This window comes from Sus scrofa, chromosome 15 (genome assembly GCF_000003025.6).
Source record: "Sus scrofa isolate TJ Tabasco breed Duroc chromosome 15, Sscrofa11.1, whole genome shotgun sequence".
NCBI classification, from domain to species: Eukaryota; Metazoa; Chordata; class Mammalia; order Artiodactyla; family Suidae; genus Sus; species Sus scrofa.
The window spans coordinates 23538361-23550531 of NC_010457.5; the positions used below are offsets into that span (position 1 = coordinate 23538361).

General features: G+C 45.0%; 1 protein-coding gene across 2 annotated transcripts in view; it reads right to left on the reverse strand.

The window, feature by feature from the left end:
* CCDC93 (coiled-coil domain containing 93) overlaps window positions 1-12171 on the reverse strand; it is a 100843-nt gene that overhangs the window by 45432 nt on the left and 43240 nt on the right. For both annotated transcript variants that reach the window (XM_001927273.5, XM_021075794.1), the window contains 3 exons: window positions 9492-9584; window positions 9155-9205; window positions 8248-8334 (listed from right to left, as the gene is read on the reverse strand). In XM_001927273.5, the coding sequence (XP_001927308.2) occupies window positions 8248-8334; window positions 9155-9205; window positions 9492-9584 (231 nt within the window). The remainder of the gene's footprint in view (window positions 1-8247; window positions 8335-9154; window positions 9206-9491; window positions 9585-12171) is intronic.

Sequence of the window (12171 nt, forward strand, 5' to 3'; positions counted from 1 at the left end):
ACATACTCGGTGTCATACCCGCCACATTCTCAAGCCTTCATTGTGCCACAAAGGAAGAGAGGGTCTGAAAGCTCTCCTGATTCCTTCTTTTTCCTTCTTTCTTTTGACAAATGTTTATGAAACCCCATTATGTTAGGCACGGGCATATACAATGCTCCCAGCCCTTGTTGACAGCAAATATTCTAGTCCTGGGAGATGGACAAAGACAAATGATGTAGCACCTTGCTGAAAGTGCTATGGAGACAACAAGAAGCTGGCCCACATGTCAGAGCAAAGCCCTAGGAGGGAGAGCCGCCCTCCAGTGGGTAAGTCTCCAGAGTCTCCCGTCAGCATCTGCTGAGTGATCCTTACGCCAGGCAATGGGGATACAGAGGGGAAAGATGACATCTTGGCCCTCCTGAAGTATACAGATTTAAAATATGACCTGTCTAAGACCTGGGACCTTATGTGGAGAAATGGAGCACAGAAGGAAGGGATTTAAAAATCCACCCTGTCCTTGTCTCCTTGATGCCAACTGGTTTTTCTACCTGTGGCCACAGCAGGAGGGCCCCAAGGGCCTCCTCCCCTGTACCACTCTTTCTTACAAACACCACATGCCAATGCTGCTAGAAAAAAATGGGCTGGGGTGGGGCCGGATGATGAGCTTAGGAACATTCATAACTAAGCTTATTAGAAATCACACTGGTTCCAGCAAAAGAGTCAGGGTCTCCTGGTTGCTAAGCATCCCATGACTGTCTGACCCACACAAGGTCCCTGGGGTTAGTATCCTCACTCAGTTGCCAGCCTCTTAAACTGTTCTTTTCCATTTCACCTCAACTGACTGACTCCTGGCTGGAAGCTCCTCAGGGCAGCATCCATGGCTCACTCACATACGGCCGCCCCTCTACCTCACACTGTCTAGTACATAGTATATGCTCAGTAGATGTTTGCTGAAAAAAGAAATCATCCCATCCAGGGGTCAATTCTTTCAATGTCTGGCAGAAAAGAAATCAAGCCAAAGACTTAAAATACCTCCAAAATTACAGCAATTTTCTTATTTTTGAGAAGGCCTCCTAACACTAATTGGAACTATAAAACCAGGGTAGAGAAATAACAATGTGAAGGGGGTAGATGATACATTAACAATGGCTTCTTGTGGGTCAGTTCCATCCAGTGTAGTTACTCCGATTTCCTGAGGGCCTTCCATTAACAAAGGTTATGACGGTACAGCCGTCATGTGTGCCCAGCGCCCCTGGGTTTGGTAACAGTAACACCTTGTTTTGGGAAATCACTGTCTCCTGCTCTTTCTTGTTTCAGAGGGGCTGCCAATCAACAAGCCCATATCTAGGCCAGAACAAATGGCCAAGGAAGGACTATGTGACCTGAGCTGTGCCAAACTTTAGAGGATCCTTCCTTAGAGTTTGATGCAGATGTAGGGAAGGTGCTATAGATTTAAGCAGCCTGTGGTGAGGTCCCCAAGGTGATAAAAAGAGAGTGAAGCAAAGGCACAGGTGGTCCAAAGCCCTAGGGTCCCTGCATTCATGGACAGCTCTTACCCCTAGTTATAAGTGCTGAAAAAGCCTTTTTTTTTTTCTTCTTATATCATCATTCTGGGCAGAGTTTCTATTACATGCAACCAAAAGGTTCCTATAAAGCTACAGTTCAGGTTAGACAGATCATAAGAGACAATGTTCTCTGCCGGTTGCATCAAGAAGTGGGATAAAAATGATCATGGTGGAGGCGGACAAAACCTACTCTAATGTAAAGTAAATCTACAAGTGTGGTTGTCTGCATTCTCTAGGAGACCCTTTTCACTGTGTTTTCACATGTGCATCCCTGACCAGACCCTGGCCATTATTTCTCTGTGGTGACACCCAGGCCCTACTTAGCTAGTGAGATTCCTCAGATGCTCCTGAAAGATATAATTTTGAGACAGAGTATAGGCTTCCAATGAACCACCAGAGAATCGCTCTCAGAAACAATGGTGCCAGAATTCTTAATTGCTGGACTGGAAAATTTCAAAGCTTATCAAGAAAAAGAATTCCTTCCACAAATAAGTCCCTTGAGGACCCAAAACACATCTTATCTTAAAATAAGATCAAAACGTCAACAGTCTGGCTAGGATGTGACACTCTGGAGAGTATGGACGAGAACATCCTAATGCGGCATTGTCCAGTGATATGACAGGCCACTCACATACCCCGGATGGAAAACCCCACAATTTTCAGCTTAGGTGTGACAGTGTGCTTGGGCAGCATCATTTTCATTTGTACTCATTTCTGTGGTTAGTTCACAATATGACCTGGCCTCTTTACTCCACTTGGCCCAAAGTAGGAGTCAGACAACGGGAGAGTCTAAAGAGGCGTTGGTCACTGCAAAGCCTGGAAAGCAGATGCTAAGGATGGCCAAAGGAGGCTGTCACTGCTGCCGCCTGAGGATATTCCACCTTGACAAAGAGACAAGTCTCAAAGTCAGACAGTCCTGTAGGCAAACTTGGAACTAATTAGCTACATGGTAGTAGACAAGTTACTTAACCCCTCCGAGCTTTACTTCATTTGCAAAACAGATATGGTATCACTTGCTTATGTAATGAGCACCAACACTGCCACAGGCTTGGTGAGGCACCAAGCTTGCAGAGAGGAGTAAAATGTGCTCCACATACACACAAACAGGTCATTTCAATTGCATATGAGTAAGTATAATGAAGGAAGGCAGAAGATTCCAAGCAAGGAGGTAGAACACTCTTTTGAAAATTAAATAAGGTAATGGTACAAAAAATACCCAGCATGGAGATGATCAAAATGCCAGAGTAGGAGGGCATGGAACTCACTTCCCTCATGAACACATCAAAAATACATGGAGTTCCTGCTGTGGCACAGCAAGGTAAGGATCCAGCACTGTCTCTGCAGAAGCTTGGGTCACTGCTGAGGTGTGGTTTCAATCCCCTGCCCAGCACAGTAGGTTAAGGATCCAGCCTTGCTTCAGCTGCAGCCTGAATTTGATTCCTAGCCTGGGAACTTCCATTTGCCTTGAGTGCAGTCATAAAAAGAAAAAATACACCTACACGTGGAACAATTCTCACTGAAATCTAACTGAACACTGACAGGAATACTCCTGTACAACCAAGGCTGTAAGAAAGATCCACACATAACTGCGTAGGAAGGGAAGAAAAGTGATCAGGTAGGGTCCTAGCAGGGGACTCAGGAAAAGGGAGATCACACAGGAAGAGATCCGCCCTGGGAAGGGAGCAGGTCAAGCCACGTACTGACACTGCATTCCTGGGTCCAGCACAGGGAGGATGATGCCTCTTGCTGACTACAGTGCTAGTGGAGCTACCAGGAGGGCTGTGGGAAGCTGGGAGACTGGTGAGAAGCGTACCCGGGGTGGCTTGCTCTTCTGGCAGGGTGGAGGCAGAATGAGGACTGCTCCAGTGGCTGCTGGTTTCCCACAACAGTTCCAGCTTGTGCTCCAGCCCGAACTCGTGAATGCTCCTGCCCAGTTTACTTCACGCCACAGCTCCACAATTGACTGAGGGCTGCCACGACTGGAGAGAGCTCAGCTGTGGGACTCAGAGGTGAAGAAGACCTCAGGTGGTGTCTGAAGAGGGGTGGGGCATCCATTGCTGGCACGTACTCAGGCAGTGCATCAGACGCAGCCCTAATCTCTGACAGTACCTGGACCCCACAGGTTGCACCCTGATACAGACCGAGAGCCCTCAAAGGCCTAGTCTTTTCTGTGGTGCAGCTCTATAGCAGGGCAGGGGAGGCAGAGGCTTGGGGGAGTGATCAACTGTGAGGGACACAGGAGACTCGGACATGAGGCTGTGTCTGAGCAGGGCAGGGCAGCTACTGCTGGCGCTTGAACAGGCAGTGCACTGGAGGCAGCCTTGACCTGTCTAAGGCTGGCCTGCCATAGCTCGCTCCCTGTCATGAGGCAAGCGCCCACACAGACCCCTCTTGCTCCAGCACTGCTCCCCCTGGTTCAATATTCACAAATTAATCAATATGATACACCACATTAACAAAAGGAAGGTTATGTGAAGTAAATCAAAAAGAGAAAGACAAATACCATATGATACCACATATCTGGAATCTAATATACAGCACAAATGAACCTTTCCACAGAAAAGAAACTGACATCTGAGAGCTAATCAGGTACTCTTAGCAAGGTCATGATGTTGTTGGGAGCTGGCCTGCACTCATACTAGGCTTTGGTGTTAGATATAAATAATTCCAAAGAACATGAACATCAGACACAGTCACAAGGATCAAAGCAAAAATGTGACCATTACTCTGTAATCATGTTTGTATGTGGACAAGAACCTGAACACTGTTCAAATCCCCCAAAATGACCAAATATCACCCTACACTGGCTATTATAAAAAAAACAGCTTTAATCTTGATTCATTCCCCTAGTCTTAGAGAGATTTATTTAGATACCCATTCACTGAATTGCCCCTCCTTAAAGCATCCAACCCAGAGCAAAGACCTACTTTCTTGTAGCTTCTCCCAAATCACCTAAACTAAGTCCAAATTCCATAAGTCTTTTCTGATGCCCTCTTACTGAGATGCTGGATGGTTCCCTGTTGGCTGTGGTTTTCCTCTCTATAACCAGCAATAAACCCAACTTGTTCAACTACAGTTCTGTTCCTAGTGGTCTTCGGCTAGAAGGGACTGACAAAGAAATAGCACATAAATAAAGCAAATGACAAACAACAACAATAAAAACCATTAACTTCATCATGGAACCTGCATAGAAATAGAAGTGTAAACCAATAAAGAAAGAATACATGGTTAAAATTAGATATAAAAAACAAATATATAATGAAGTATCTCCAAATGCGTATAAAGAAGTTACTTGATAAATGGTATTAGGATAAGAAGCAGAAAAACTAGGATGGAGCCACATTTTAGACTAAATAAAAATGAACTCTACATCAGTTTAAGGATTAAACATAATTTAAAACGAGCTGAAATAGAACAGGTTTTTATCAAATCCATGCAAAAATGATGACATTGTCATTTGGAAACAAAACCAAATAGACCCAAGTTAATTGGACCTAATCAACTTAGGTACTTTGCATACAATGAAAAGCAACACACAAACAGAAGAAAAGCCTGAGAAGTACCATGACAAAATATTTAAATCTAGAATAGAAATTTTATTCAAATTGACAAGAAAAATACCACATATCTAAAAGATAAATGAGTAAAGGGTGTTACCAGACAATCACATAGTAGAAAACAGAGCAAACAAAAACATGGAACCATGTTCAAAACTGCAGTGGTCCAAAGAGGCACCGTTTTATAGCCACTAAATTAGCAAGTTAGACAAATGAGCAATCAAAGCTGGAAATGCTGGGACCACGCTGGAAAGCCCCCTCATGGTTACCGTATTTTATATTGTTACAACTTATTTGTAAAGCAACACAAAGGAGTCATAAACAATTATATGACTCCTAGGAAATCTTTTTGCAGAAACTATCTGCTCAGATTTTACAACAGTATTATCTACTAAGGCAAACAAAAAATAACCTAATACGGAAAAGTTTAATGAATTGTGCTATGTTAACACATGCACTGTCTAGGATTCAAATAACTATGAAGGCTAGAAACATGGAAAATGTTTAGGATTTGAGGTGACCAAAAAAAAAAAAAAAAAAAGCATACTATGAATGTGCAAATAAAGGCTACCATTAGCTGTATGGCTATGACATACCAGGCAAGGTTTTAGGCAATCTGATCACATTTCATTTAATCTTCAGAACACCCTGCCAGGAAAGTAATAGTCCCATTTTACAGATGAAGAGCAAAGAGGTTAAATAAATTGCTCAAGATCACAGAGCTGGGAAGTCCAGGAGACAGACATGGACCAAGATAGGACTCCAATGCTGTGTTTTTACACTATTCTACCTCATTTAGATATACATGATGATTACAGCTAGATACCTCCATGGATGCCTAGGGACAAACAATGGATTATAATATGCAAACGTGAAATAACTGTGATATCAGAACAGGATTAAAGGCAATTTAATTTAAAAAGCCATCAACAGAGTTCCCATGTGGCGCAGTGGAAACAAATCTGACTAGGAACCATGAGGTTGTGGGTTCAATACCTGGCCTCGCTTAGTGGGTTAAGGATCCAGCGTTGCTATGAGCTGTGGTGTAGGCTGCAGACATGGCTGAGATCTGGCGTTGCTGTGGCTCTGGCGAAGGCTGGCAGCTGTAGCTGCAAACAGACCCCCAGCCTGGGAACCTCCATATGCTGTGGGTGTGGCCCTAAAAAGACTAAAGACAAAAAAAAAAAAAAAAAAAAGCCATCACTTTTTTTATCTTTATTTAATTTTATTTTATTTTTTGGTTGTGCCCATGGCATGTAGAAGTTCCTGGGCCAGGGATTGAACCCTCGCCACAGGAGCAACCTGAACCACAGCAGTGACAATATTAGACATTGTGCCACCAACTCCTAAGACATCATCTTTAATGCCATGTGACCTACTCAATGTAAACAACATAGTCAAAAATGAACTCAAACCCCAATTCTCTTTGAGAAGTTTTAATTATACATGTCCTTGGAAAAAGACCTGTTCAGAACTACTTCTAATTTTGTGCTTTTATGGAAGAACAAGATGGAGGTGGAGAATAAAGAATAGAGAATTCAGTTTCTTTAGAATTAGACCAGATCACTATCAGCAACCATCAGATCATTGTACAAGGGTGAGAAAGGGAAAGCTCAGGGAGGCAGAGAGACCTGGAAGAAGGAAACATGGACCTGCTGAGCTGCTGGGCATTCCCAGGTAAGGGTAGGTATATACGGAGGGTCTGTCTGTTTGCTTCTCCTCTTAGAATAATTCGAGCTCCTATCTGCTTGCTGTGTGCGAGGATGAAGACAAAAGTCAGAGACCCTGCAGGAACAGCAGTGAGTGCCCCATCCATTTGTCTTTTTGTAAAAACGATTCAACAATGCTATATGGCAGGTACAGACACTCCTGTCAGGCAGCAAACCAAGATACCTCCTTCTCCAGGCAGTGAATTAATCACTCTTCCCACAACTATGCCTTCAAGCCTTTTGATTTTATTGCTACTTTTAGGATGACCTAAATCCTTTCCTGGTCAAATCTCAGATGATACTTTCACCATGCCTCCTTTCTTAGGATTCTATGAAAGTCAGATGAGAAACCCATGTTAAGAATCAGTGACTTGGGGAATGGGGAAAACAAGAGAATCCCAGCCCTAGCCATTCTATACCATTTTTTAAAAGTTGGCTTATAACACTATGTTTCAATCGTACACCATTTTTTGACTTCTGTATACTCTACAGTGGGTTCAGCACCAAGTTTGGTTTCCATCAGTCACCATACCGGTTGACCGCCTTTCCCCATTTTGCCCTCCCCTGCTCCCTCCCCTGTGTTAACCTGTGCCATTTTACTCAGTCTTGCTCAGAAGGCCCCTCACTCGGTGGGAGATGACCACCTGCTATGTTTTAAGCAGACTGTAACTCTCAGATTACAGGTGACACCCGCTCCCCAGCTACATCATCTGTGCAAGCGCTTCAGAAGAATGTAGCACAGAGGGCTGCGACAAAGCTAATTTTTTGTCAAGGCTTCAGAGAGCAAAGCTGGGTGCTTCAACAGACATCAGCATTTTAGGGGGGCAGAATGAGTCAGGGCTGGAGAAGGGAGGATGTGAAACAAGGTCCTGTAAATCTGATTTTACCGATACTACAGCTCGGCCCGACCAGAATCAGTTATGTGCAAAATGATTAATCTCCGTCTCCCTGAAATATTCAAGGTCCTGCTGCCTATGCTTAGGATGGAAGAAACCTAATGCTGAAATATGACTTTCAGGCTTTTGTTCATTCTATACCCTTTGAATAAAGCGGAACACAAAATTCTGCCTGGGCCTGGCTGAGTTATGGGTTTATCTCTTAGGTGGCAAAACTGCATCCCTCAGCCCCATCACCAAACTGAGCCCAAGTTATAAGAAGCCTGGTAGAGAAGGAAGAATGTGGGTGCCATAGCCATTTATCAGAGGCAATAACTGCTATGAGATACAAGTTTTATATTTATAGAAAAATAGGCACTGCAGAAGAATAGTAATTTGGCTAATGGGCAAATGTGGATGGCTCCGCGTGGTGTGTGTTTTGGACAAACGTGGCTGATGGACGACAATCTGCCTCCATCACTGCTGGGAGGCAGTGGGGAGGCGGGAGAACAAATACTTGGGGCGTGACTGGAGCAAAGGCTCTGGCTGGGCCCCCACCTACCTTCTCTGCATACTCAGACACAATCTGCTTGATCTCAGCTGAGCAGAGGCCCACGATCTGGCCCACGGAGCTCGCAGTCAGACGACTCTGCAATCACAGGGAGGGTGTGTTCTCAAGGCTGTGCACTGCAAAACCTGAACACTCTCAGTACTACAGCAAAATAGATATTATTCCCAGGGGAAAAAAATAATTTGGCTTTCACTCGTGCTCAACAAGGAAGGGTGAAAATAAACCTCAGGATGAACATTAAGCCACCTTCCTCTCTCCTGAGTCACTTAGCAGATAGGGTTAGATTTTTTCGCCCCATGGGTATTTTTGGAAAATCATTCCTCACCATTCATACTCCATCCCAAGGTCTTTATTCCTGAGGGTCAATAAAAAGAGGCTGAAGAGAACATGGCAGGCATAGGACTCAGGGGGAAAAAAGTACCAATGGGAGAGGAAGAGGGGGTCTCAGAATTCCTAACTTGGTTGACACTGGGCTTTCCTACCCTAGAAAGGAATTCTTTCAAAGTAGTTGGTTAAACTCTTTGGAGAGGCTGTGAGCCCTGGGAAGAGCAACTATAAATTCAGTATCCTCTACTTAGAAGGTGTAGGAAGTAAAAAAGACAAGGGTGCCTTTGGCACAGGATGCCACAGGTGCTTAAGAGAGGCAGGACTGCACCACGGCGAGCACCCTGTCTTCACGAGGGTCCTTCAAGTCTCCCTCCCAGAGGTTCCCATGGATGGCAACTCTTCGTGAGTATAAAAAGGATCCCCAAAGAAAGATGCTGAGGAAAGAGGAAGCACTGAGTCCTGAAAAGAGAGGACCCTGAAGGTGGTCACTTGGAGGCAGATCTCCCCAGGGAAGGTGTTTCCTGCCTCCATCTCCATACCTCGCCCTCCCCCACGACCACACCCGGCTCACCTCCTCATTTGCCATGGCCATCATCTTGGTCATCAGTGACTGAATACGCTGCTAGAAGGGGAACAGGGAGAAGCAGCAGTGAGCCGGTCTGATCATGTAAGACTTAGGCAGTGTGTCTAAACAGGCCTCTGTGGTGGAATCCAAGGGTTTTTTTAGCCCATCCCGTTTTACGGTGAGCCTCATGAGAGGTGAGGAAAGGAGACTGAAACGGCATGGAGGGCCAGCCAGTGGCAGCTGGCTGCAGGGGCAGCTGGCCATTTTGGAAAGCTGGGGATGAAAATGAAATTTCTCCCCAAACAATCTAAGCAGAAATTCAGGGGCTTCATGGACCACTTACCTCTTCAGCAGCCTGAAGCTCCTCTTCCTCATGGGCATCAGCTTTTTCTGCAGCCGAGAGCCCCATGGGAAGTGCCGCTTTCTTGTCCTCAGCCTGGAAGGGAAGATGCGAAAGCAGCTGAGCACTGGAGGTGGAGACTTAGTACAGAAAGGACAACATTGCAAAGAGGCATGAGCCTGTGAAAGGAAACACATAGATCCAGACAAGCAGCCCAGTCCCTGGGGTAGGAGGCGAAATCCAGAGACCTGAGCCTCCACTCACACCAGAGGCCAAGCAGGAGGTGCTGCAAGCCTCACCCATTTCTTGCCTCCCCTTCTGAATGCTCGCTGATTAAATTCATATCATATACCTTTGCCAGGTTTATCCTTACACTTTGATTGGGTCCTCCCTACTTTAATACCTTCAAGAGCACATCACTGCTTAAGAGTGTTTTTTTTTTCATTCAAGACCCATTAGTGGAACATGAAGGTAATTTAGTAGGCATGGTTGGCACTTAAATTAAATTAAAATAGAACAGGAAGTTCCCTGGTGGCCTAGCAGTTAACTCAGTTAACTGGTGTTGTCACTGCTGTGACTCAGGTTTAGTTCCTGGCCGGGAACTTCTGCATGCTGCAGGCACAGCCAACTGCCCCCACCCTCGACCACCACCTCCTCCTACCTGCCCTCCCCCCAAAAAAAACCCAGAACAGAGCAGAGTGTATTACAGGTAGTAAAGGGTTAAGTACTGCTTTGTGAAACTTATTTTGGGGAGTGTGTATGTGTGTGTGTGTGTGTGTGTACTGAATCATGATGAAAAACAGAATTTTTACTGCCAAGAGTGGTCAACAATGTTTGAAAACCACTAGTCTGAAGGATAAGAGTCTACACTCCTTGCCCTGGTAATCATGCTCCATGCCATGGACCCAGGCTCAGGCTCGAAATGTACCACACAGAGCTCAGGACACCTGGACTAAGGGCTGCTCCCCAAACCTGGGTTGTGAGTCTAGAGTTCTTGGTTTTAGCTCCATCTTTGCTGTTCACCGGCTGGCGTTCACCGGCTGGCAATCTCCGGCTTACCCTCTCTGGATATCATGGTATTTATGGTTAACTGAGAGGACTGGTCTCCGAGGCCCTTCTCAGACCATTCTGATTCTGAGATACAGTTCTCTAACAAGCCTATGAATGACCCCAGGGAACAGCCTGAGCTCCTGCCTTTATCCACAGGGGGCAAGACTTTTGGTTCAAATGTGCCATTGGACACAAGAGTAAGTCAAGTTAATGCTATTTTATGGGCATCGCATGACTTTTCCAGTCATAATCAAAATGCCTTATTTCAGAATAGGGTCATATACACAGACAATCTTTTCAGACTTAAAATTATATATTAAACATACACATCAAATTCTTATATACTAGATGCCATATAACATGCTTAAACCCAGAAAAAAACCTTGCTTTGGAGGAAATGGCTGTTTGGTTGAGTGAAAACACAAATGTGGGAGAAACGATGAGGAAACCAAAAAAAAAAAAAAAAAAAAGGTGTCATAATCAGTGCATAACTGATTGCTAACGAACTAAAAATAATGATAGCAGTCAATGCTTAGTAGATGTGCACAATGGGTTGGATTATTCTACATCCTTTATTTACAGTTTATTCTTCACAGTGATGTTGTGAGTAGTACAATTTCTGTCCTCATCTTACAGATGCTGTGAACTAAGGCACAACAGTTAAACACACTGACTGAAGTCACACAGTGAAGGGGGGGAGCTGGGATTTGAAACCAGCCAGTCCGGCTTGAGAATACATGCTTGGTCACTGTTGGTACCCTCCGATGACTGAGACGATGGCCACAGGAAGTAGAGGGAGGCTGGGGTCAAGGGAGGCTTCCTAGAAGCACTGAGGGATGGGGGATCTGGATGGAGGAGGCATGGCAGAAGGATGGGAGCGGGAGGGACTTTGGGGAATGATGTAGGTCAGGTGGCAAATGAGAAAAGAGGTTTTACTCCATCTCAAACTGTGGACTCTACTTTTTAAGAGACCACTGGCCACTATTAGTTAGCATTTTATCATTGAAAAGGCAGTGGATAAGAGCAGGCTTTGATGTCAGAGCTGGGTTCAGATTCTTATTATGGCACTTAAGGAGCTGTATGACCTTGGACAAATCACTGAGCCTCTCTGAGCCTCAGCTTTCTGACCTGAAAAACAGGAGTAAGTATCTCCCCCACAAAGTTGTTCAGAGGAGTCAGTGAAAATATACATGTAGAGCCCTGAACAAAGGACCTAAACATAGGAAAGGTTTGTCACTGTAAGATTTATATGCCTGCCCTGCTGCTGACAATTAAGAATCATGAATGAAGAGAAATCTTTGTGAAATTAGAGGAGGCCACCTTGACTTCCTGTATTTTCCACATAAGGCACAGGACCAGCCTGGGAGTATGCTATGCTCTCTCACAGCCTGTTCACACCTGTCTGGGGCCTCTCTCACCTGATGAGGAATGTTCGGGGCCCTGGGAGTGGACTTCATCTTTACAGTTTTGGAGTTATCAGTTATCAGAGGCCATCAGTTATGTTTGACTCTGGGGGCATGATCTTTAATCATCCTTCACTTCCAGTCCCATGATGAGGTGTTGTTTCAGTTCCCGGGCCTGCAGAGGCAGCACCTGCAGATGCCAGGAGAGGGATGCAGTGGCTAAAGGCAGC